This window comes from Armigeres subalbatus, chromosome 2, assembly GCF_024139115.2.
Source record: "Armigeres subalbatus isolate Guangzhou_Male chromosome 2, GZ_Asu_2, whole genome shotgun sequence".
NCBI lineage: Eukaryota > Metazoa > Arthropoda > Insecta > Diptera > Culicidae > Armigeres > Armigeres subalbatus.
In genome coordinates, this window is record NC_085140.1 from 430804704 (window position 1) to 430832073 (window position 27370).

The window sequence follows — 27370 nt, forward strand, 5'->3', positions numbered from 1 at the left end:
CAGCTTGGAAAAAGACTTTTTGAAATTTCGGATCATAATACCTGGATCATGTTTAAGTAAAAAAACGCCTACTTTTCCATACCAACCAAATGAGCGCTTTAATAACCAATATAGTATTCATATGAGTTGCATAAAATTGATTTTAATACTTATTTGAGTATTATAATGGAAACCCAACGATGGACCAGCAGTAACATGACTGACTACAAATTGTTCAGTTAGTCTGGGTGAGTGCTCAAATAGATTGATGAATATGGTTTCAAAACTACCCATAGGTAGGTTCAGTTTTCATGTCATGGTTTGTCGAGCTGTGCAATGTTTCTCGATAACATGGAAATTAGTTGTTTTGTGACCATCTTGATTTTTTGCAAGAACGATCATGTGAAGCAAATCCAACTTTTGATATCGATTTGTCATATTTTACGCCATATTGAAGCTCATTTTACGCCATTGCAAAAAATAGTGTGTGCAACTAATTGCAAAACTCGATTTTATCAGCACTCGTAGTATTTATCTCATTCGGCAAGCCTCGTTGGATAAACGTACAACCATGCTGATTAAATCATCTTTTTGCAACTAGTTACACAAATTACTATTATCATTATTATTTTATAATGCATATTGAAATATTTGGTATCTACCATCTACGGAATCTCTGGAAATAAGAACAATCTACACTAATTACGAACTATTTTGCCTACCAATACTGAATACAATGATAAATTGATTGCATCGATAAATCGGGACCAGAATGATACAGCCGGATTAACTTCACATGATCGTGCTGGTTAAAAAATCAAGTTGGTCAGAAAACAATTAATTTCCATGTTATCGTGAAACATTGCACAGCTCACCAAACCATGAAACGATAGCTGAACCTACCTATTGGTAGTTTTGAAACCATATTCATCAATCTATTTGAGTACCTACTCACCCAGACTAACTGAACAATTTGTAGTCAGTCATGTTACTGCTGGTCCATCGTTGGGTTTCCATTATAACACTCAAATAAGTATTAAAATCAATTTTATGCAACTCATATGAATGCTATATTGGTCTTAGCACTCATTTGATTGGTATGGAAAAGTAGGCGTTTCTTTACTTAAACATGATCCAGGTATTATGAACCGAAATTTCAAAAAGTTTTTTCCAAGCTGCAGTATATGGTGAATAACTTTTAAACGGATAGAGATAGGAGGTTGCTATTTTTAGAAAAATATTCGTTATAAAATTCCCCATCTTTCTATGTATATCTAGTTTCGAAAGCACTATGATGGATACCCGTTTTGGATGCATTAATAAAAAAATATTAAGAAAAATTCATCATTTTTGGGCATTTAAAGCATCAGTGAAAAATATATAGAGCTAAAACATGCGGTATCAAAGTTTTACCATAAAGAATAGACCCTAAGTTAAATGCAAAAAATATAAAATGGATGGGTTTCATCGAATTTCTTTCCGATATACCGGTATTTTCGATGTTACCTATAAAAAATGCACTTTTTTCATAAAACGCGTCGGGGCCACCCCTAAACGTCATTTCCCAGAGTTGTCGTAGAACAATTTTTCTTTTGCTATACCCTAAGCTTTCATTTGAAGGTTGAGCCCCCAAAATCCCAGAGTTGGTCCAATTTTGGGACACCCTAATCAATACAGAAATTTGACTTAAGATGAAGTTTCTTCATATGATATTATATATTACCAAACATTATCTCTTGGTATCAGTCTGTCCGAGCGACGTTCACCGATGGGTGTTTGCTGTAGAAAGTTTCCACTGAGGCAGCGTCTTCATTGATTTTATACAAAAGCCACCATTTTATACAAAAGAAGGTTGATTCAACTATCCGAAATAATCTTTCTTCAAAGTACAAAACTCAATCATAAATAGCGAATTCGATAGCGATAGACTCATCCTTGATCGAATGGTCCAAAAAAATTTAAAATCCATCTAGAAACGGCTGAGATATTAAAGTTTAAAGTCTATCATATTTTCGTGACGGTCCCCAATTTTCGCAATCGTAAAGTGTACCCCAATATAGAAAAGACAGACGTTCTCCTACGTCAAAAACTCATACACATTGGCTTCCCGGGCTGGGTAACGAAATGGATTGCTTCGTACTTGTCTGATCGAACCTCATACGTGGTGCTCAACTCAGCTAGATCCCGCTCTTTCAACATCATATCGGGTGTACCCCAAGGCAGTGTACTGGGTCCGCTTATATTCAATATTTTGGTTAACGATCTATGTTCGCTTATTTCATCGCGCAAATTATCTTTCGCCGATGACCTAAAATTCTACCGCATCATTTATTCTTCATCTGATTGCGAACTATTACAGAAGGCCTTGTTAACTGGTGCAACAACAATGGGATGCAAGTGAACAGATCAAAATGCAAAATCATATCCTTTACCCGCTCTAGCAATCAAATTGGTCACCAGTATAGCATAGAACAGTTTATAAGTTTAATTCAGTCTGTACGATTTATTTTCAATCATTAATAGGAAAAAAATAATCATGTTAATTGGTTTGAAAGCATTTACGATTGCTTCCTTGAGTTCAGCAACGATAGCATACAACATCGCGTTGTCATTCATATCTCAAATCTTCATACATTTTCATTTGTGTTCAGGTCTGAAGAAAGAGCAGGCCCCTCGAGTAAAATCCTTGATGGCGATGAAAATCAATTAAATTCCACTCAACGATACTAAACAAGTGTCTTCTACATATTTTGGTACAAGGTGGTAGAGCTTCAGTAAAAGTTGTTGCGGCACCGCTCATTGGATAACATTTGTGTTTAATCACAAAATGATGTACAGCGATGAGAGCGTTCTCTGAACTATCCTATTTAACCTTGCCCAATGGACCGAGATCAAAGGTTTAAAAACTTTGAACTGAATTTTGTTTAATTTCTTTCGCTATCAGCCCACCGTGCCATTTTCTTCAGTGGTACCTCTGATGCTCATCCACACCGTCTGAACGCTGGTTGCCTTTACTAAAGAGTCAACAAAACAAAATCTTAAAGCAGACAAAAACACAATATAAATAGTCACACCTACACGGCAGCTCGTATGTACGGGAACACTTATTACTGGTGATATAATAAAGAGTGAATGATTGTTGATAACAATTATGCGTGATTGCGATCATGTAGTTTCGTTTATCATTAGAACCTACGCGATCACACATTCTCGCTGCAAATCAAAGGCCAACCGTAATTCAAATATAGCGATAACAAATTGTCACTTTCAATACTTGGTCAACAGTATGCACAACCAGTGGGTGCCAGATTTTTCCATAGTTTGATAAAAAAAACAACAACCCCTATCATAGCATTTACTAAATTTTTAGATTTCTCTAGAAATGTTGCTTTGAAAGCGTTCAGTAAGGGTTTTTATTCAAACTTGTGGAAAAAACGTTAATTTTTTATTAAGATTCCTGCAATATTGTATGAACATTTTTTGTAATCTTCTTATACAGAGTTGCAAGATGATCGGGAACAAAGAGTACCCGACCAGCTAGTCATAACAAAATCATATCACAATTATATAAATATGTGTTATAAATAACAATATCTGGAATAATTTTGTCATAAATTCTTTGTCCCGGACAAAATGTGATATAATTAATACGAATAGCAATACTGCCGTAATCTGAAAAAGTGACGTATTCCATTTTCCAAAAATGGTGTTAGCGAGTACTACTCATCGAGCTCTTTAACAGAAAAATGGAAAACATGCATGTTGTAAAATGGCTGTTACGTCACTTTTCCAGATTACGGCAGAATACTTGTAACACAACCAGTGATAACTTTGGTCTTTTCAATAACATAATTTATGATAATTTAGTCATTTTCATCACTTTTCATGTAACACAATAAATTATATTTTGTTCAATTGAAAACATATTCTGTAACGTTTTTGTTAAAAGTAGATGAAATCTTATTACAATTTTTGTTATTGTAACTACTGGTACATGTGGTAGAGTGTACGTACATTGAACATGTTCTATAACAACCTCTATTATAAGAAATGCTGTCACATAATAACAAGTTCTAATATAAATCTATTCCCATCTATTAGTCGGATATTGCAGTGTATGAAAGTAAATATGGAACAGCCTAGAACACAAAATAGTAATAACAACAAACATCTCGCATTTTTAGAGACACCATTCTCAAAGAAGCAACGAAAAATTTTCAAGTTTTGATTACAACTGAATAGCAAACTTCCTGTTTAAAGTTTACCTTTAAACAGCCATAAACTACACTTTATGTTAGTTTTTGTTGTGAAGTTTTTTCGTACCTAGCAAAATAATCATGTTAAACATTTATATCACTACATTGTATTATATAATTATGCCCGTGGTAAATTTTAAACTCACCACGTTTATTTCTACCCGGCCAGTTAGTCATAACAGATTCATATCACAAATATATCAATATGTGTTACAAACAACAATATTTACAACAAATTTGTTGTAAATTCTCTGTCTCCGACGTTTATAGCTTTGTCTAATAATAACCTTCATCCGCATAATTATGAAAACGAAATGCATATTCAATATTCGCCTAATTCATTCGTATTTTTTTTTTTTGCGACACTGAGAAAAACATAGCCAGAACGATAGGTCCTTCTAGATCAGAATTTACCATCGAAAATTAATCCCGCGGCACATTTCAATATTTTCGCACGTTGATGTGAATTATATAGCACTGACTAGCTTCTTTATGATTGTCAACCACTTGGCGGTTCCCGGTAGGTACTCAGGTCGTCCGTGGTGGGTGACGAGAATCCATGCGCGCAAATCTCGGGCCAGTCGATAACGAACGACCAATGTGTGCGGCGAAACCTTTAGACTCAAGTGTAATTATCGTTCTTTGGCGCAGCGACGACCAGCCGGACCAAGTCGTCATTATTGGACCATCAAGCGAAAGGAAAAACCGAACAAGTGAAAGTTAATGGGTTAATGATTTTTCAATTGCGTATTATACCGGCCATTGGTGAACAATCAAGAAAATGTTACAGCCGTAAGAATTATTACGGGAACAAAAAAGGAAATTATCATTAGCACATTGAAAAACGTTATGGAAAATTGTTCAAAACTAAAATAGCAAAAAGCGGAAAATGATTTGATTGATTTGAAGCTTTTCCTCCAGTAAGCAAAATTGTTGTTGCTTTTCAATTATTCAAATTAACCTGAAAATTTTCGTCGTTGGAGTGCTGGTGTGATTGAGATAAAAAGTTTCGGTCAAGAAATCGCCGTTGTAACACTATCGGAGCCGCAATGTTAGGTCGAATGTGGTTTCTCACACTGCTGGCGGCAAACTTTGGCCTCCACTTGGCTGCAACAGCTGACCAACGACGGAACACGGCCGATATCGAACTGGATGATGAAAATGACGCCATCACGATGACAGCATGCTATGTGGAAGATTTGCGCAACATTCGGGAGAATAATCCAAATCCTTCAACGATCATCATAAATCACTGTTATCTGCAAGAGCTTCCGAATGCCATCTTCATTCGTTTCGCAGATCTTCACACTCTGGAGATTTGCGACAGCCGTCTTAGCAATCTGCATGACTTTGCTCTCAATGGCCTCCGGAACCTAGAGGTGCTCAATTTATCTAGAAACAATCTGACATCCATAAAGTCTTGGAGTGAATACGATCTCGAACACCTTCAAACACTAGATCTACGGAAGAATCTTCTGAAAGGTATCAATGCCCAATCTTTCTACCGGTATCCCAACCTAAGCAAACTAAACCTCGCCGGTAACCTGATCCACACCATACCGGAAGGAACCTTTAAAGTCACTCCTAATCTCAAGTTCCTAAACCTTGGTCGAAACCTACTAACATCCATCGAGGAGCACACCCTGAAAGGCCTCAGCAAACTGACCCACGTGTCCTTCCATCACAACCTTATCACGTTCGTCGACTATTTTGCTTTCATCGGAAACAGTCACCTGAAAACGCTCCAGCTGCAGGAAAATCAAATCAGCGTCTTCGAAGCGGATCTCCTGTCAAATCTGCCCCGACTGATGATGTTCAACATCAGCTGCAACCAGCTGGAGGACGTCGCTGACCAAACCTTCAGGAAGAATGCCGATCTGCGCGTGTTGGATCTGAGCTACAATCGCATCGAGAACTTTCGCGAAGATAGCTTCAAGGGGTTGGTTAGCTTGGAGGTAAGTTGAGGCTGTTTACTATCATAATCCCAATAGCAGTAAATCACTTGAGTGCTCACTATTAGCGGCGTATAAACACCCCGCTAGGCAGTGGCTAAAATCGTATTCTAACGCGTTTATATGAATAGTTTTGTTATGTGATTTATCGTCTTCTAGACATTTTATCAGTAAGCTAATGCGCTTGTTTGAAGTTCACAAAAAACGCCATCTGCCCGCAACCCTTAAAGGCGCAAAGCGATTTGTTTTAAATCGTCGAGAATATTTTTTACGTAAATAACCAATTAAGTAAATAAACATTAAATGTATCTTTGGTTCGTTGTTTTAAAACGACATTGCGCATTTAAGGGTTAAAAAAGACACCTCTATCGAAAACAATCTTAATGCGTGTCATATCCTAACGGAACTATCAAATCTATACTTCCGTCTCTAATTCTCCTAATTCTATAAAATGGAAATAATTATGAACTTGGCGTCATCGACGAAGTTTTTTAGGGAAACTTTTGTTACAATTTTTGTCAAGACAAATACTTTGTAGTTTGTAATAAAGCAGTAAATAGTAGTTTGTGCAACTAGTTGCAAAAAGATGATTTTTTCAGCACGAGTTGTACGCTATTTTTGCAATGACGAAAAATGTGCTATAAAATGATAAATCTTCACCAAAATTGTGCGTCTAATTTACTTCACATGGTCATACTTGCCAATAACTTATGTCGCTGCAGAGAACAATTAGATTCCATGTTATTGCACCACAGTCATGAAGAGAACTTGCCTTTGGAAAATTCTTTCCATCAAACTTTGTCACTTATTTTTATTACGCGACATAGAGAATACACTATTTGAACACTTACCCAAGCTTATTAAGCAATGTGTAGTCATGTAACTACTGTTCTGATGTTGATTTTTTATTACATCAACACCCGAATGAGTGCTTCTTGTTTCTTTTAATAAGTTCAGCACCGCCCAAACATTGACCGATTTGGCTGGAATTTTGTCCAAAAAATGCGGGCATCAAATTGAATGGAATAAAATGGCCCATAGAAAGAATTGGAAAATTCGGCCTTTGGCCGAAAAATGACCACAAGGTCATTTGGCCGCATAGTTTGTATGGCCGAAATGGTCATTTTGGTCCACTGGTCGACATTTTTGCTATAGGGCTTAATCAGCAAATGACTTGTTCCTGTACAGCTAATGACCTGTTGACATTTGGAGACTTCCTATTCCGAATGTCCAGAAAAAAGCTTCCAAGCCTCTTTAAATTAGAATCAGAACCGAGTCTCTTGAAACGAAGCTTTCAAGCTTCTTGAAAAAAGGCTTACAAGCCTGTTGGAAGGAGGCTTCCGAGCCTCTTTAAAGCAGGTTTTCAAGTCTCTTGAACGACGGAGGCTTCCAAGCCTCTTAAAAGGAGATTCGGCACATCTTGAAATGACGCTTCTGAGCCTCTTGAAAGAAGAATTCCAAGCCTCTTGGTGGGACGAATTCGAGAAAGGAGGCTTCCGAGCCTCTTGAAAGGAGGCTTCCGAGCCTCTTGAAAGGAGGCTTCCGAGCCTCTTGAAAGGAGGCTTCCGAGCCTCTTGAAAGGAGGCTTCCGAGCCTCTTGAAAGGAGGCTTGAGCCTCTTGAAAGGAGGCTTGAGGCCTCTTGAAAGGAGGCTTTCAGGCCTCTTGAAAGGAGGCTCTGAGCCTCTTGAAAGGAGGCTTCCAGGCCTCTTGAAAGGAGGCTTCTGAGCCTCTTGAAAGGAGGCTTCTGAGCCTCTTGAAGGAGGCTTCCAGGCCTCTTGAAGGAGGCTTCTGAGGCCTCTTGAAAGGAGGCTCTGAGCCTCTCTTGAAAGGAGGCTTCCGAGCCTCTTGAAAGGAGGCTTCTGAGCCTCTTGAAAGGAGGCTTCTGAGCCTCTTGAAAGGAGGCTTCTGAGCCTCTTGAAAGGAGGCTCTGAGCCTCTTGAAAGGAGGCTCTGAGCCTCTTGAAAGGAGGCTTCCGGGCCTCTTGAAAGGAGGCTTGAGGCCTCTTGAAAGGAGGCTTCCGAGCCTCTTGAAGGAGGCTTCCAGGCCTCTTGAAAGGAGGCTTGAGGCCTCTTGAAAGGAGGCTTGAGGCCTCTTGAAAGGAGGCTTCCGGGCCTCTTGAAAGGAGGCTCTGAGGCCTCTTGAAAGGAGGGCTTCCAGGCCTCTTGAAAGGAGGCTTGAGGCCTCTTGAAAGGAGGCTTCTGAGCCTCTTGAAAGGAGGCTTCCTGAGCCTCTTGAAAGGGAGGCTGAGCCTCTTGAAAGAGGCTCTGAGGCCTCTTGAAAGGAGGCTTCTGAGCCTCTTGAAAGGAGGCTTCCAGGCCTCTTGAAAGGAGGCTTCTGAGGCCTCTTGAAAGGAGGCTGGAGCCTCTTGAAGGAGGCTTCCAGGCCTCTTGAAAGGAGGCCTGAGCCTCTTGAAAGGAGGCTTCCGAGCCTCTTGAAAGGAGGCTGAGCCTCTTGAAAGGAGGGCTGAGCCTCTTGAAAGGAGGCTTCCAGGCCTCTTGAAAGGAGGCTCTGAGCCTCTTGAAAGGAGGCTTCTGAGCCTCTTGAAAGGAGGCTGGGCCTCTTGAAAGGAGGCTTCCAGGCCTCTTGAAAGGAGGCTCTGAGGCCTCTTGAAAGGAGGCTTCGAGGCCTCTTGAAAGGAGGCTCTGAGCCTCTTGAAGGAGGCTGAGGCCTCTTGAAAGGAGGCTGGAGGCCTCTTGAAAGGAGTTTCCAGGCCTCTTGAAAGGAGGCTTCTGAGCCTCTTGAAAGGAGGCCTGAGCCTCTTGAAAGGGAGGCTTCTGAGCCTCTTGAAAGGAGGCTTCTGAGGCCTCTTGAAAGGAGGCTTCCGAGCCTCTTGAAAGGAGGCTTCCAGGCCTCTTGAAAGGAGGCTTCTGAGCCTCTTGAAAGGAGGCTTCCGAGCCTCTTGAAAGGAGGCTTCTGAGCCTCTTGAAAGGAGGCTCTGAGCCTCTTGAAAGGAGGCTTCTGAGCCTCTTGAAAGGAGGCTTCTGAGCCTCTTGAAAGGAGGCTTCCAGGCCTCTTGAAAGGAGGCCTGAGGCCTCTTGAAAGGAGGCTTCCTGGCCTCTTGAAAGGAGGCTTCCAGGCCTCTTGAAAGGAGGCTTCCAAGCCTCTTGAAAGGAGGCTTCCAAGCCTCTTGAAAGGAGGCCTGAGCCTCTTGAAAGGAGGCTTCCAGGCCTCTTGAAAGGAGGCTTCTGAGGCCTCTTGAAAGGAGGCTCTGAGCCTCTTGAAAGGAGGCTTGAGCCTCTTGAAAGGAGGCTTCCGGGCCTCTTGAAAGGAGGCTTCTGAGCCTCTTGAAAGGAGGCTCTGAGCCTCTTGAAAGGAGGCTTCTGAGCCTCTTGAAAGGAGGCTGGGCCTCTTGAAAGGAGGCTTCTGAGCCTCTTGAAAGGAGGCTGAGGCCTCTTGAAAGGAGGCTTCCGAGGCCTCTTGAAGGAGGCTGGGCCTCTTGAAAGGAGGCTTCCAGGCCTCTTGAAAGGAGGCTTCTGAGCCTCTTGAAAGGAGGCTTCAGGCCTCTTGAAAGGAGGCTTCTGAGCCTCTTGAAAGGAGGCTTCCAGGCCTCTTGAAAGGAGGCTCTGAGCCTCTTGAAAGGAGGCTTCCGAGCCTCTTGAAAGGAGGCTTCCGAGCCTCTTGAAAGGAGGCTTCCGAGCCTCTTGAAAGGAGGCTTCCGAGCCTCTTGAAAGGAGGCTTCCGAGCCTCTTGAAAGGAGGCTTCCGAGCCTCTTGAAAGGAGGCTTCCGATGCAATGATATTTCTCTTTTTTCACATCATAGCACCCAGAAATTCGTTATAAACTAAATCTTATTTATTTTCTCTCGTTTCAGGTGTTCAACGCCAGCCACAACCACATCACACAATTGAACAAATACATATTCAAAGACTACTCATTGGTTCGCATTTTGGACCTATCAGCAAACCGGCTGGCCTACATTGATAACAAGCTGTTCGAGTACAGCTCACGGCTGGAGGTACTAAACCTGTCGGGCAATGCCCTTTCCGACATCGAAGCTAACATTTTCGAAGACTCCAAGAGGTTGCGCACGCTGGACTTGTCGCACAATCAATTGTCACTGGATGCCTTCCTGTGGCCAGTTACTTATCTGGACCATTTGAACATGAGTCACAACCTGTTTCAACAGTTGAATGTGTCCACACTGCAGGGCTTGGGTCACGTTCGATTGAATGGAAACCCTTGGACTTGCCAGTTTTTGATCTTGGAACTAATGAAGCACAGTAAGAACGTTGAGTACGGAAAGAATTACGCAGTGGTGTCTGCGGATAGTATTATGAATACACAAGGGATCGAATGTATGGACGAGAGAGGCAAGCCTCGGGATATTATTGTGGTCGAAAACTTCATCCAACCAAATTACAGTTCAACGGTAAGAATTCATAATGCACTGCTAGACTCAATGTCCACGTAGTGTGATTGCACTTGCGTGCGAGCCGTATCAACGCAATTAGGGTAGAAAGAACCCTAATGCGTCAGATGTAATCGTGCACACGTAGTTGCGTGAAGCTGCGACCACACAGTGCAGCGTTTTAAAGTCGCTACGTGGGCATCGGGCCCAAGAGAAATCTAAAATGTATTTTTAAAACGCATTTTCAATCTAGGAATATCAACGAATCCAGACGTTGCACCAGGAAAACGTGGATACCCGGCCCATACAGGACAACTTTGACACCAAATCAACCATTCTGTGGCTGATGTTCGGAGTATTCATCGTTTTCGGTGCATTCAAACTAATTCAGCTGATATTGCGGCACTCCGAGCATCAGAGCGAGAAATGGCGGCTGGCTCAGCACGTGAGTATAAACAACCAGGGCGAGACGGTGCTGGTGCCGTCCACTACATCTCCTATGTCAGTCACCTCGCAAGGATTCCTATTTCCGCCAAGTCACCCGTCTGGCCAACGGCAATATACCCCAACGATAAGTTAACGAAGCCATCATCTTCCGTCCATCCTACACCTACTAACCAAGTGGATGTTAAATAGGACGTTAGTGGCTTTCGATGTGTGCCGTATCGTGCCAGAGTTTGAACGGGCTTCCTCGCTGTTTAATATTAATGTTGTTTCGTATGTTTCGATTCTGTTAATGTTATTTATTTAAATTTAAGATAAAACTTTATCCCTGCTTGCATTTTTTTTTCTTTGTGTAATCCCTTTTCACAGCCCGCATCGTGTCTTGCCTGCTATAGTTTCTGATTCGTTCTGCTCCTAGAATTTAGAGTAGAGTAACTTCGACGGCTTCTAACCCTGCAATAGACACCGGAGTAATATGCGTTTTTAGATACACATTGCAATCAATACCACTGTAAATCTATTAATTATTTTTACTTTGTCTTTTAGTGCTACTGCAGATTTAGAGAGATCCGAATTCATTAAGCATCAATTATTTGTTAATAGAGTATTTGTCCCATTATTAATAACATGTTCCTATATAATATTTGTTCCTCGCCATCTTCGGATTGGCAATCCAACGCCTTTGTTCGCAAGCCTGGCTGGAGACCCTTGGAGATTGAAATGAAATAACTACACGTTAGCTTCCAAACAGTAATCCAAACAAAATCGATTGCATTACAGGGTTTAAAACGTTTTTCGTGCACTTTCAAAACTGCCCAGCTTTGTTTGTTCTCCGTCCGTGTGACTTGGTCAGAGCCAGATAAAAAAAAGGCTAAATAAAGTTGTTTTCCCAGCGACAGCAAGAGTTGTCGGTCTTGAGTCGATGTTGTCATCATAATCGTTTCCGGAAAACAGCGTCGTATATGTTTTTTTGTGTGTTTTCTATCGTTTATGTTAAGAGCATAAAACGCTCGCTTCAGCAAAGCAAAACGTGAAAACGCGATGGGAAGTTTATCCGAAACTTTTCTCCAAATTTAATTATTGCTAATAATGTTTTCCCACTTTTCGCCAGGAATAAATACGAGAGGAGAAATAAAGTTTTTTTGGGATCGTGATGCAGGAAGTAGTTCAACGTTTAAATAATATAACAACGATCCAAGGCAGAGTGGGCTTAAGAACGTTTGTCACATACAAATATATTCAGCTCAGCGAGGTGATATCTGTATGTATATGTGATGTGCGTGTATGTGTATGTACATGTTTAAGTATTTGTGTCCAAGGATGTTATCGATCATTTAGTAATTTGCGTTCGATCATTTAGTAGTTTGTCAATAACTCATTCCAGAAGCTGAATTGTTTGTTTGAATTCCACTAGTAACGGAGTTATAGCTATAGTATCAGTAACTTAGACTAAATGATAACAAAATTCCAATCATTAAGCTACGTGGTGTTAAGCTACTGCTACTAGCGCTATAACTCCGTTATTAGTTGAATTCTAACAACAAACCATTACGCAGAGTTGTAGAAATACCTTTGCACTAGAAGTCCACCATACACAAATTTTGAAATTCAGCTTTTGGAATGTGTTATTGACAAACTACTAAATGATCAAACGCAAATTATTAAATGATCGATAACATCATTGTTTGTGTCTAACAGCGTAAGTGTGTTTGTGTACCATGTTCTTTTTCTAATATTGTGGATTTACTTGACCAATGGATTCGAAGGTCGGTTCACTTGCCTATTTCAAACGTTCCCTTTTGCAGCAAGGTTTGCCAAACTCAATAAATGTTTGGTAGATTACCTTGTTTTTTTGCTCCTTGTCTATCAAAACAGATGTCAAAACATCGGAAAAAGAAAGAGAAGTCCGAGGGAAACAGCAAAAATCACGTGGCAGACTTGTCAGTTTTGACAGATTTTACTATGAAAACCGGTGTGAAGGTGAAAACGGCGATTCCAACGACCGTTCAAGGAGCGACTATTTCGAACGGTCGGGTCCAATAGGGAAATCCACGTACAATATATTTTTTTTTCCAAGTTCGTTTATTTGGTAGGCTCAGGCGTGTATAACACTTTACGGAGCCATATTTCTTTGTGATATATACAATCAATGTCATTTTTTTTAGTTAGTAAGAGAGGGATAGGAGCCAGCGTACTCGTGGTGACTCGAGGTTAGTTTACAATATTAAAGGATGGACGAGGCTTAGGATTCGGAATCAAGGAATTTTGTCTGCTCATCTGGGCATTTGCCGTAAGGGACGACGTGGCGTGTCGTCGTGCTCGAGGATTGGTTCTACTGGGAGCGTCTTCCGGATGGCCTGAGTAACGGAGATCTACGGAACATAGAGACAGAGACAGTACAAAAAAACTTTGACAGAAGAAAAAAAAATTAGATTTTGATGTCAGAATCACAAATGAAACTATAAATGGCCTGCATATAGACCGCATCACGATCCCCCAAAACACCTCGAATTTCCCTGAAGGGTTGTTTACCTCGGGCCACTAGGGTATCCAATAGTCGCTCTCTGGAGGCGTCATTTTCCGAGCAATACCAAACTACGTGATCGATGTCATCATAACCGGCTCCGCACCTACATAAGTTGCTATCGACAAGGTTTATTCTGTACAGATGTGCGTTTAGTGAATAGTGATTGGACATAAGTCTCGACATCACGCGAATGAAGCCTCGACTTAAGTCCTCACCTCTGAACCACGCTCGCCCAGAAACTTTTGGAACTATGGAAAATAGCCACCGTCCGAGTTCATTGTGTGTCCAATTCCTTTGCCAACTTTGAAGAGTTCTCTGACGGACTAATGGGAAAAACTCGTTACTCGATAATTGTCTATCATAAACCTCACCTTCCTGTGCGCCCACCTTTGCCAGCGAGTCTGCCTTCTCATTGCCGTAGATTGAGCAGTGAGATGGGACCCAAACAAAGGTAATCTTGAATGATCTTTCGACCAAAACACGCATCTGCTCTCTTATGTTTGTAAGAAAGTAAGATGCGTGCTTAACAGGTTTCATCGACCGAAGTGCCTCGATAGAACTAAGACTATCCGAGAAGATGAAATAATGGTCTACGGGCTGATTGGAAATTATCCCCAAAGCGAAGTTAATTGCTGCCAGCTCAGCAACATAAACCGAACACGGTTCCTGAAGTTTTTGGAAGGTGGTTGAAGTTACATTGAAAACACCGAAGCCAGTGGTTCCGTTGATGCGAGAACCATCAGTGAAATATCTGTTGTTGCAATTGACATGTTCATATTTTTCAGAAAAAAGTGAGGGAATAGATATTTGTCGAAGATGATCTGGTATTCCTTGAATAGCATGTTTCATGGACAGATCGTATACAATTGAGGAACTGTCGTTGGTGAAGTGAACTCGAGGGGATTATAACACGGAAGACAAAGATCTGATGATATGTAGTTGAGATAAACTCTCAGGAATCTTGAACGACAAGTTAGTTCAAGCATATTATCGAAGTTATCTAGAACAAGTGTGTTACTTGTTCCACATTTGATGAGTATTCTAAGCGAGAGCTCCCAGTAACGGTGCTTTAAAGGAGTGACTCCAGCAAGCACCTTCAGGCTCATGTTATGCGTTGAATGCATGCAGCCAAGGGCAATACGCAAACAACGATACTGAATTCGTTCCACGTACAATATTTTGTGAAATAATGAATAGATGATGGTCGTTTGAGTTCAGAATTTCACATTCTGTTTCGCAACTTTTCAATACATTACTTTAATATTGATGGGGATAATTTACATTTAAGCTGAAGTACTTTCCAAGAAACAATTCAGAGCCACAAATCAACAAGCTTGTTGATCAATTTTTGCTGAACTTTTCAAAAGGACCTAAGTAACATTTTTTTCATGAATTAATTTGAGTACTACAATCAAAAGCTTTCATGTTGTTCTGTTGATTGCGCTATTCAAATTAATTCATGAAAAAAAATGTTACTTAGGTCCTTTTGAAAAGTTAAGCGAGAATTGTTGTATAGAAGCGATGGTAGTTGAACAATAAAGCATGTTTAAGAAGTTGTTTAAAAAATGTTATACTGATTGAAATCACCGCATTAGTTCCCTGTTTTGTTGTTATTTGAATAAAGCATCGAATAAAAGTTTAACAAATGTTGCCCTAAAATTTCCCTGGTAGGGTGAAATACAGTTGATTAATCCACTGTAAATATACTTTATTCCACCAAAATAAATACTATTTTGTGTAATCAAGTTGATATTGAATAACATGTTTATGTGATGCTTAATAACATTTGTTAGAATTTGTTATTCAACAGCGCTGCCGAAAATGTGCAATTCAATGAAGTAATGTGTCTTATATTAGATTGGAAGCCTTTGAACCAAACATGCTGATTAGTTGTGAAATATATTTACTGTATGATAACTGTTAAAATAACTTACTTATTTATTTATAGTGATGTTCTATCAAATGTTGTTCAACACAACATAATTGCTGTTGATTCATCATTGTTGACAAAATCAATTATGTCGTATCTGGCTGTGCGGATGTTACTGTGCATTGAATTTTTGTGAAAATGGATAAATCTTTAAAATAGTTCAAAAAGAGTGGTACCGTAATTCGGGGGAACATTGATCAGCGGCGTAACATTGATAAATTTATCATGTATTTTAAGATGGTTTTTGCTAAAATATTACCAATCATTGATGAAAAACTGAAGTGGTGCTATTTTTATTACGCACTTTTTTTCATGAATTTTCCAGCTTAAATGTAAATGGTTTGCATTAATATCAATGTAATGCACTGAAAAGCACGTTTTTCATGACAATCACTGAATTCCGAAGTGCATAACCCAACTCCTAAAAAATCAGTCGAAATCTAGGTATATTAAATTTCTTTCAATCTTCGTATAATGTTCTGTAGAATTGATCCTTAACATATTAACTGCCTTTGTTGCAATTATGAGCTCAATCGGGCATACCGAACCAACTTCTTGAACGAAAGAGTGACGGAAGTTTAATTTCCTATGCATTTTGGCTGAAACCACCAAACAAACTTCAAATCAAATGCGTCAGAAATTTTCAGAGATGGATTTTCTCGCCCAAAGGTACAATCCTGCCCCGTATTATTCGACTTTTTTTTCTCCCCATAGAAGGCTGGGCCAGTCTATTCTGCATCTGCAGCAAAATGCATCTTATTTGAAATAGGACAACATTAACACACAATTTGACCGGGGATCGAATGCTTCATTTTATTCTGTGCACTGATCTGTGTCCCAAAAATCTAGAAGATAAAATCGGTAGCACAGCACACCACCATCAGCTGGAACCTCATTAGCTAAACCTTCTGTACTTAATGGCTTCACCGGTCGAATGGCAAACCAATTTAATGGGAAAGTTTTCGTTTTCCCATTTCGGCACCTATAGCAATCATAGGCGAATGGCAATTCAGTCCAGTTGGCGCTTCCACATACACCGCCACACGCTCCACACACTTCTTCAGCTTTCAAAGTTTTCCTAATTTCGCTAATTCACTTCAACGGCCACTCGAATTCATTCAAATTTCCCCGCACTGAGTACGGATAGAATGCGAGAGTGCTTCCAATAGTTGATATGAAATTCAATATCAAGTTGGACGTGTGAGGAACAAAAACGGGAACTTCGTAGTTTGTATTTAGCTATGTATCGTAGTTTGCTGGTGTATTATTGAATGTTAATTGCATGCATATAATAAATTAGCCGTTATGGATCTTTCCTGACCTTTGCAAGGTGTATAGCGAAACGCTTGGTCAAATTATCCACCTCGACCCATTTCTTACGGAGCCATGCGTCCAAAACTCGAATTTCAATAACATTTTCAATTTTCGAAACAATTTTCAACAAACAAAAAATTCTGATTTGAAAATTAACATATGAATACATCGAATGCAGGATAAAACAAACCAATACCTTCATGAGCTTTTGAGGAGTAACACTTTGAAAGTGGATAACTTATTTTCGATACAGTCCTTAAAACTGAATGTATTTTTGATATCAATTAATTCTTATTTTCATTTGTCTGTGTTTTTACATTATTTTTTAAAGTATATGTGTTTGGCCTTGTTAGCCCTTAGCTTTGCATGTGTTTTGTATTATTTATTACAAAGTTTTTCCTAAGAATAATCCTACAGAATGACCTTTATAAGGCTCTATTTTGTTTAAAAACTTATAGCTATGAATTTGATAACCTAACTACTCTATTTACACTACAGAAAATTTGATAACCTAGATTGGAAAAAGTGCCCTAATAGCAGCTTGGTCCGCGGATAACCAACGGACCCTAAACCTTTCTTTACTCTCACCAAAGCGTTCATGTAATGTTTTTATCCCAGCCAGACGGTGGGCCTCGGATGTTCTTGTCCTGAAGATTATCTTCAGGAATTTGTTTTGAACCCGTCGAAGTTTGAGGTGATGAGCTTTTGTGCAGCTCGCCCTGACCGGCATGCCGTATACGATCACGGGGAGGATGATTTGCTTGTAAACAGCAAGCTTATTTTTCAGGGACAATGACGACCGGCGGTTGATCAAGCCTCATTGGCCCATTCCACAGTTGTGCAATTGAGGATGATTTTACAGTCCCCAGGCGGAACATGTTTGGGGGATTCAGAGTGGTGGAAAATGATGACCTGGGTTTGATACAAATCTTCCAGCTGGTGAGGTACTCTGTCAGGTCATCCAGGCTTCGTTGGAATTTTGCCACTAGCGCTCTGATCACTCTACCGTTGTAGACGATGGAGGTGTCATCTGCGAACAGAGACAGAATACCGCCTTCGGGAGGTTCTGGCATGTCGGAGGTGAACAGATTAAACAGCAGGGGCCCGAGGATGCTACCCTGGGGGACGCCCGCGACAATGTCATGCGCATTGGAACTCGTTCCGGTGATTGAGACCCGGAATGTCCTTGCCGACAGATAATTGTTGACGATTTTCACCAGGTACAGTATGCGGCAGAAAATAATGCGAAAATTGGTTTTATTTCTTTCAAATCCCATTTGAACTGCTCCAAGCAATAATATTAACATTTTCGAATTCGGTTGTCATTATAAGACCCTTTCAAACAATTTTACGGAATGTGTGCTCTATTTTTATTAATAATATCTTCAAAACAACGCCGGAGTTAAAACACCCCTTTCGAGCCTAGTCCTCCTACATCGACTGCCATGTGCATGTTAGGGCTGACGTTAGGGTCTTCACACAAGGGTGCGATGGTTTGCAGGCTCGTGCTTCAACATACGCCCCAATGGACTGCTAGGGGGCCACAAACCTTTCGACCAAAATTTCATTTTGTTCTTCAACCATTGTTGGGTCGATTGGACGTGTGACATGGCGCTCCATCATGCTGTAGGACAACGTTATGATCATCGGATACGTCCTTCACCCAGAGAAGCACTTGGCCCTTTGAAATACTGATAAATAATTCGGTATTGATTTCAAACCCAACATAAATGAAAACAGCCGGCAGTTTCAAACCGTTGCGGCCACCAAGCCAAACCTCATGACATCAGCCGGATTGGTTTGGAATTTGAACATCATTTTCTCCAGAACATCCACAATTTCCTCGGTGGAATGAATCGGTCCGTTCAGTCGTTGGTGTCAGCATCGATGCTGAAAAGCGAGGACAGAATTATATTTTTTCCTTCTTCAAAAAGAAAGCAATTTTTTTGAACGAGTCACTCGTAGTTTCCTATACTCATAGTTTCCGTCCGTAATCAAGTGGCGTTTCACTCAAGCTCTGGAACGTACATGCAAGTCTATTTTGATGGATCTCGCATGTATTTCTCAGATATTTTGACTTCTTTGGCATTTGTTTATGGAACGTACCAGGTTGCGAGCAATCTACGAGCCGATTTGATCACATTTGGCATATGTGCAAAGCATGGATGTCCACTTCCCGGCTTCCGCTGCTTAGACGCATCCTGCAGAGACGTTTTAAGGCGATAAATTGAGGCCAAAAGACATACTTCCACCATAGTAATCTCATTCGGCGTCCTCTGGGCGAGCAACAAACTAGTAACCACTTCTTTTGCATACATTTTTAGAAATTTACAATAAAACAATTACAATCTCTTGGTGCAGCATTTGAAAGTAGACATAAACAAATATACTTTCAACAGAAATTAGTAACTAGCTACTCGAAATAACCCAATATTCAAGTTTTAATATTTTCGCATTATTTTCTGCTGCACCCTATAACTGGGAAGATTGTAGCGATGTAGTTTGAACACCAGGCCATCATACCATACATTGTCGAATGTTTGTGAGACAAACTTGTTCCATCTGAGGACGTTGGTAACTCGGGTAAGTTGGTGTACGGTTGATCGACCGCATCGGAAACCAAACTGTTCCTCGAGCAAGATGTTATGGTGTTCGGCAGACTCAAGTAACCGGCTGTGAAACGCCTTTTCAAACAGCTTGGATAACCTTGAGAGAATACTGATGGGGCAATAACTTTTCAGAGAGAAAGATCCTTCCCAGGTTTCCGGATGGAGATGACTTTGACTGACTTCCAGGACGATGGAAAATAGCAGAGACGGAGACACTGATTAAAGAGGAAAGTGCTCGGAAAATGGAGCAATCATGTGTTTGAGTTCGAGATTCAGGACGCTGTTGCAGCCTGGGGCCTTTATGTTTCTCGATGATTGATATAGGCCATCAATTCGCCAGCTGAAATCTCCAACTCCTCCGGAAAGTCGTTGTAAATAAGATGGATGTTGTTAGCATGCTCGTTAACGGCTGCTTCGTATGGGCAGATGTTTTTCTGTCCAAGATTGTGCGAGCTGACAAAGTGATGACCTGACAAAGTGACGACCTTCTCTGCAGGAGTTATCAAGCGATCCTTAGAATCATTGCTGTCCAATGGCATCGAAGATGAAATGCGTCGAGGCTTGGATTTAAGATTCTTGGTCAACTTCCAGAACGGCTTAGCACATTCTGGTTGAGCGCGGATCTTATTGGGAAAATCATTATTTCTGAGGTCAACCATTCTGGCCTGGATTACTTTTGTCAAGCGATTGCAACGGGTTTTGAGTGTAGGCAGCCCAGTACGTTGGTACTCGACCCATGTTGCAAAGACGAATGAGATCTTTGATGAGGGTGTCAATGGTTAGGGTGTTGTTTACCTGACGATCCGTTGGAACATGCTGCTCCCTGGCAACCGAGATTGCCTCTTCGATGACACACAGCTGGCGGTCGATACTTTTTGGCGTCTCCGGACGCACCTCGTAGTTGAGGATTGTGTCAACGCACTGCTGGAACCGTTGCCAGTTCACTCGATGGTATTTCCTTCTGGAGAGTTGGTGACGGTTGATCGACGAACCGATTTTGGCTACCACCGGATAGTGATCCGGGTTGAGCTCCTGATAGACGATCGGCTGCGATAAGTGGTTGTCTATGTTCGTGATGAACAGGTCGAACGTCGAATGAACCCCGGCTCTGGTCAGGCGGGTGGGTGAATTCGAGCTCAGGATGGTGTAATGGCTTTCTTCTATATTGTGCCGTTATGATTGCTTTTTGAGTTTCCCCTGGCTTGATGTCTTGCATTCGGATCGCCGGGAATTATGTATTGTCCTTGGCGCCGTGTAAGCTCCACGATGTCTCTATGAAGGGCGGCCGATGTCCCATCGATCTCCTTCGCTTGCTTTGGTCAGTATGCCACGATGAGATGATTACGCTGTCGGAAGTAGTAACTTCTACCCCAATGGCATCGATGAGGCTTCAGGTACGTTTCCGTGATGAAGGCCACGTCGATCTCTCTCTCGTCGAGGATACCAACCCCCTAGCAGCACACATGTACCACATAGGTTACTGCAACCAATATGTGACCAGATTTAGTCACAATCAAGTTGCTGCAACCATTTTTGTCTGACTTGTCAGCGTTCTAATTGACCAGACCCACCCTAGCAGTCATTTTCAATGACGAACATGCCCAGGCTGTAGATCTGATCGAAGCGTGTTTTGCACCCGCGTAGTCGCGCTGCCAGTTGAATGAAAATTTGAACTAGATGTGTAGAGCGGTGGCTCGCCCTCAGCCGGAAGGGGCTCATTGTCCTGACGACGGAATCCAGTGGGAGGAAGTGGGGGGCATTCGCTGGTGGATGGAGCGTGTGGTGTTGGAGCTTAAATCGATGGTGCAGCGGTTGCCAGCCGTTTGTGAGGTTGCAAAGGTGGGAGGATTGGAATCGCACGACGGGAGCCGGGATGCCTGGAAAGTTCACCTCGTTGAGAGCAGGAACACGGTTCTTCTTCAGCAGGGTCCTGGTGAAGGCCTTCTACCGAATTTCCAAAAATGCCGCCCGCTTTGGACAGTCCGGTTGCGGTTGTAGCTCGATGTTTGTCGCCGCAGTTGGCGCATTTAGGATCAGCCACCTCCTTGTCATACTTTTCGATGGGATGGGGTTCGCCACATTTGTTGCAGCGCGGCTTTATGCGGCAGTTCCTGGTGCCGTTCCCGAAGTTGAAGCAGTGACGTTGCGGTATATGGCCGACACGGCGGTGTAATTTATAACGCCAACCCGCTTCAAGTCCTTCCACGTGGTGGAGCCGTGCTCCAGATAGACCAGGTAAAGCTAGTCGAGATATCTCCTCGTCTTGTCATAACGAGCGATCTTGTGCACGGCCACAGACTTCAGGCCGCAGATCTTGAGTTCCGGAATTAGAACTTGAATCTTGAGCGGCTTCATGCCGGGATGGTGATGAGTATAGTACTCATTCTGGTAAACCTCGAGGAACTCCACGGTGGATTGATGATGGTCCTTGTTTGCCGGAATCACTTAAGTGACAAGTAACATTCAAACAGCTCTTTGGCATTCGATGTTATTTATTGTGGTTTTATTGCGACAATGGTCATGCTCTTCAGCTTACGAAAAGCATTTATCACACTTAAATTATGATCAATCTTCTGGCTGTTGTCAAAACCTTTTAAAGAAGGTGATAATTCCGAATAATACAAAATTTTAAATATTAATTTATTATGGCAGTTCATGCCTTGGTTGAACCCATATGGAAGATAACATTAAAGCTCTTCGATGCTTGTTTCGTTTGACATGATAAAATACTTGTTAAAATCGTTTTGTAGCTATAAAAGTTACTTCGGATTCACATGAGATCAATTGGCATTTGTGATTGCTACATAAAGAGTCTTATAAAACACAAACTCTGCATTTCTGATTGTATGTATGGAAAAAAACAACAAATATTTGGAAAGTGCAGACGAGTAGTAAGAGCTAAAAACTTTGTTCCACCAAAATACATAGCTTTGAAATATTAACATGCTGCTTGCTTACTCACAATATGTATGCTTACACATTTTCAGCTACATCAATCATCTTGAAGACGAAATATGCATTTCCGAAATCGCGAGGTGATAAAAGGGAAAGAGAAAATATAGAAGAAATAACACGGGGCGTAGTCCCGCCCCAGTCACTTTAAACTTTTCACTTTTCCATTGACGGTGGCATGGAAATATGCATTTTTGTTTATTTGATTTAGTACCGTCACAATCAATCACTAGTGGAGTACTTCATTTTTTACTTACGTGTTTCAAATGATCAATTCAAAGTTTTAATTCTTACTTCCATCCATGCCGTTTGTTTTTTTTTTGATAAACTAGAACTGTCAAATATTCTTTTATTATGGTCATCATATATGTTGAAAAATGATCAAACGGCATTTGTGACAGCCAGTCGATCTGGTAAAGAGGCAATTCAGCATGATAATCATTTTATACCGGATTTTATTGAAGCAAAACAATTTGAGCAAAAGAATTTCGTAAAATCATCTCGGATGCCATCGCCATATTTTTTTCACTATACAACTTCAGCGGTTTTATATCGAAATATGTATTTATACTGCATAACATTCATGTTTATATACGATATTATATTTAAAAAATCAGCTACGAATAATTAAAAAAATAAATAATAACAATTTAGCAAAAAAAAAATGCAAACCCAGAAAAAAAAATTTTATATAATTTTTGAAAAGTGGATTTCTGAGAGCCCATGAGTTCTATCAGAGTTTTGCACCATATGACACAATAAATCTCATTCGGCATCATAAAATGATGCACCATACATCAACTATGCTTTAATTATTTTATTCGATGATAAAAAATATTTCATTTGAATTGTTTGTTTATGGCATTTTAAGTTTCCACATACAAAAAAAATATTTTGTTGAGACTGTACGTATTTTATTAATTCATGTGATTGCTTGAATAAAGTTAGATCTAGAGAATTCCGCAGGCATCGAGATCAAGTGGATTAGAAAAGGTTTTAAATGATGCCAACTTTCTTTTATAGTGGTTTACAAATGTGTTTCGAAAGGTTTTAGGTGCCGAGTTAATGTTCATGGTTTGTTATATTTCGATCTTGGAGTCCGTCTTACATTTGCCCTTCAAAACCATTGCAAGAGTGGGCCAACTAGGCAGATACTACACTTCAAAAGGTTTTGATGTAAGCGATGAAGAAGAAAAAGCCTTGGCTATGGTTTTATTGTTGTAGGATTCAAATACTCTTGTAGTAAATCATAAAATTAAAAATGTTACTTGGGTTCACGCCCTCGCTGCAGAGCCGAAAAGTACGTTTCAGCCCCTTAGCGATCAGCTGGTGAATTTTTGTGCGCAAATCCGCCGGATCACACTTCACAAATACGGGCGAGCACTTCTCCTTCCGCTTCGGTTGCACCTGCGGCAGCTGCGATTGCAGCTTATTTCTTTTTTCGGCGGATTGCCGGCGTTATCAAGCGGCAAAGGTGAGAACACGTTGCTCTGCAAAAGCTACATGGAGGGGTTACCCGCGCCCCCAAGAGCAGTGCGCTTAGGCACCTTCCCCGCGACCGAATCGGCCACCGAAAACGTGAACACAGCGAACGAACGAGAAAAAACACTTGAAAAAATGCGCGAGCAAAAAGCACGTCCGTGTCGTACAAAATCTTTGATGCAGCTTCGAGAACAACCCTAAACGTAATATAGAACTGATGCTTTTATTATAATTTATTTGTAACAAATTTCGCTATTCAATTCATATCTAACGATTTGAATAGTTCAAGGATTTTACATGGGGGTAATTTTTTAAGGAAAGGAAGCTTGATGAGCTTTCCATGAGGCGGTGGGCGAGGTGGTGGGCCACTTGTGGTTCTAGTCGTAGGTATAGGTGTTGATGTTATTGTGCGGGTAGTTGCTGGTGTGGTCGTTGCGGGTGTTGTAGACGTGTGTCTATGGGTAGTTGCTGGTGTGGTCGTTGGGGTTGTGGATGTTGTTCTAGAGGTAGTAGTTGTGGCAGGTCTAGTTGTAGAACTTGTCGTAGATGTAGATGTAGAGGGTGTTGTAGATGTTGTTCTATGAGTAGTTGTAGTCGAAGACCTTGGAGTATTCGTTTGTGAGGTGGTGGTTGAAGTTACACGTTGAGTGGTAGTTGTTGTTGCTAAAAGAAAAATACTGTTTATAAAACATGTGTTGTTGAACACACCGTTTGGTTCAGTTTAAACTAACTGAAACGTTAATACCAATTAACATAGTCTAGTTCAGAGGTTCCCAAACTGTGGGTCGCGACCCCCAGGGGGGTCATGGGCTGTTCAGTGGTGGGTCGCGAAAGACAAATCTTAAATCATAATTTTGTTAATATTTTGTCCCACAAATCTATTCCATATTTTGAATTAGGATCTAACTAATGATTGGATGAACAACAAACCTGACGAGGTCAACGGCCTTTTTTTGTTATACGATATTTGGGCAAGTAGAAAGAAGTCTTATACAATCCAAATATAAGCCCCGAACCCAATCCAAAACTAATCCTAATCCAATTCGAATCCGATCTAAATCAAATCCAAATCTATTTAAAATCCAATCCAAATCTAATTCAAATCCAATCCAAATCTAATTCAAATCCAATCCTCATCAAATCGAAATCCAATTCAAATTCAATTTGAATAAATTTCAAATCCAATCCAAATTCAATTTAAATTCTATTCAAATCCAATTTACATCCAATCCAAAAAATTGGCGGATTTTTGACAAATACTATGATGGGATATAAAGCAATTTATTATAATTTGTCCAATCTAACGCGAACTCATTTTTATTCAATTTCACAAAATCAATGGATTTGGTACCTGGTGCTGGTGGGTCGCAAGCAATATGGGATTCTGCTAGGTGGGTCGCATATCCAAAAGTTTGAGAACCTCTAGTCTAGTCAGAAACAACCAAAGACTAAGTCGAGACAAGTACAAGACACTAAAAACAGCCTTACTGCTGATTTCGAGATACTTATCTATCCAGTGGTGCAATTCAATAGGATAGTACCAACTTGTCTTATGACATTCCACTTAAAAGCTCTACATAATTTTCGCTAAAAAAACGAGATTGGCTAGGTCAGTGTCAACTCACTTTTAAGAGGCTAATGCTAAACCTATGTAAAGTTGTTCGCAACGGGTTGCATTCGATGGTCTCTTTGATTGAAATTGAGAATGGGTTGAATTGGCCAAGACGTTTAAAAGTTATGGCAGATAAACTACATCGAAGTTAATTCTCTGGATACCCAAAAAAATAGCAATAAATTTTCTGGATTATTATTCAGCCCCGCTATTTCATCAGGGGCCCTCCTTAGCCTAGCGGTAAGATGCACGGCTATAAAGCAAGACCATGCTGATGGTGGCTGGGTTCGATTCCGGGTGCCGGTCTGGGAAATTTAAGGTTTGTAAAGTGTCTCGATTTCCCTGGGTATAAAAGTATCACCGTGTTAGCCTCATGATATACGAATGCAAAAATGGTAGCTTGGCATAGAAACCTCACGGTTAATAACTGTGGAAGGGCTGAATGAACACCAAGCAGCGAGGCGGCGATGTCCCAGTGGGGGATGTACAGCCAATAAGAAGAAGCTATTTCATCGTGGTCAATTAGTTGTGATTTTATGAATTTTAAATTTTCCAACCAAATTAATTGTAGGTAACTGCAAGCCCCGCTAGAATAATCAACATATATCCTTTTACAAAGTTTTTCTTTAAAATGCTATAAGAGGATCTTACCTGGTGCGGGTGTCCAGCCAGTGCACCCCAAAGGTAATCCAAAATGCTTCGCATATTCTATCCAAGATCCAACATAATTTTTCACACTGAAAACAAAACTTCGATAAATTGCATGTTCATTCCGTGGGATGGTAGATTTTACTTCTTAAATCCTAATTGAAGGGCAAGAAGGGCAGCCTTCGCCGATCGATTCCCGGAATTACAGTAGAATATTACCAAATCGTCAAAAGTGGGTTTCTTCCGACCATATATGCATAAAAACTTGTTAGCCGTAAGCTGCAAATCAAAGCTAATCGAAGCAACTGAAAGGAAGAAAACACAAACAGTATCGTTAAAGTTAACCAAATCTCATTGGCTAAAAACTCACGAGGAATATTAATGCTGTTGGGAATCCATCCAGTGCAATTTAGCTCCTCCGGTTGCCGAACGTCAATAAGCAGTATGTTGAATTTGAACTTCAAGTCAATAATTTCCTCGAAGGTTGCCTTGAATTTGTCCTCGATGCAGCCTTTAAAGAATTTGTTCTCTAAACAGGATTCCTCTTCTCCAAGACAGCTGTGCGCTATCACAACCAGCAGAACAACCAGTGAGACGAGCTTACAACTAGCCATACTGGATCGGGCTGAACGGTGGATGGGAGTCGGAAGGATCAGTATCGTTTTATATCAGCTAGTGCTGAGACACGATCCACTAATCGCGGAAGTTATCCAACACATCTCTTTCTCTGCTACACAACGCTCATTTTGCATCTCAGGTGCGTGCTGAAATCGATTTGTTTTACTCTCAACACGCCACTTATCAGCCCACATGTTATGTTTTTGTTAGATCCATGGCACTGCCATTTGAGCAATTCATATATAATTTGTAAGAAACGTGATCTGCTAACGATTCTGCATCGGCGAATCATGTGGCAATAAAAACAAAAATGTGTTTCTTTTCTAGTGGAATCTTGCTTATAAACCAACCGATACAGACAACGTCTGAGATTTTGTTGTGAACTTTTTATTCATTGTGTCTACCTAGTGGTTGTAAGAAATCATTTATCACTTTTAAACAGCAATTCATTGAGAGCTTTTTATTGGAATGTCTTCACTTGTCATAGGGCGAGTTAGTACTATTCGATTTAACTCCACTACTTGGTGACAGCTTCACATTTACGTATAACACCTTCAGCAATGAGGTCGTCTTTATTATCTCATATCAAACTCGACTTTCGAAGCTTGGGAGAGTACTAACTTGCCATATGACAAGAGACTTTTCTAACGTTCAAAGTTTTTCCATAACATAAATTGTTCCATTTCCCAATATGGGAT

At 40.7% G+C, this 27370-nt stretch overlaps 2 protein-coding genes across 3 annotated transcripts in view; one reads left to right on the forward strand and one right to left on the reverse strand.

The window, feature by feature from the left end:
- The first annotated feature begins 4791 nt into the window (after positions 1 to 4791).
- Positions 4792 to 27370, forward strand: part of LOC134213560 (insulin-like growth factor-binding protein complex acid labile subunit) — a 34288-nt gene continuing 11709 nt past the window's right edge. The window contains exons 1-3 of one of the 2 annotated variants that reach the window (XM_062692713.1): positions 4792 to 6190; positions 10000 to 10557; positions 10790 to 10981. In XM_062692713.1, coding sequence (XP_062548697.1) covers positions 5285 to 6190; positions 10000 to 10557; positions 10790 to 10981 — 1656 coding nt within the window. In that variant the 5' untranslated portion in view covers positions 4792 to 5284. Of the gene's footprint in view, positions 6191 to 9999; positions 10558 to 10789; positions 11306 to 27370 lie in introns of those variants that run through there. The other variant, XM_062692712.1, reaches the window with a different exon arrangement.
- LOC134216752 (rhodanese domain-containing protein CG4456-like) lies at positions 11177 to 27005 on the reverse strand. Its single transcript, XM_062695568.1, has 5 exons — positions 26425 to 27005; positions 26200 to 26359; positions 26058 to 26143; positions 13270 to 13352; positions 11177 to 11266 (listed from the first exon to the last, which is right to left on the reverse strand). The coding sequence occupies exons 1-5, from the start codon at positions 26666 to 26668 to the stop codon at positions 11177 to 11179; spliced, it is 663 nt and encodes a 220-aa protein (XP_062551552.1). The 5' UTR covers positions 26669 to 27005.

Excerpts from the sequence above, each read along its gene's own strand:
- LOC134216752 (XM_062695568.1), bottom strand. The coding sequence starts at position 26,668 with ATGGCTAGTTGTAAGCTCGTCTCACTGGTTGTTCTGCTGGTTGTGATA. Across the intron at positions 26,144-26,199 it reads CTTCAATTAGGATTTAAGAA|TGTGAAAAATTATGTTGGAT; the intron begins GTAAAATCTACC and ends TTTTGTTTTCAG. Across the intron at positions 11,267-13,269 it reads ACGCCACGTCGTCCCTTACG|AATCGAAACATACGAAACAA; the intron begins GCAAATGCCCAG and ends TAACATTAACAG.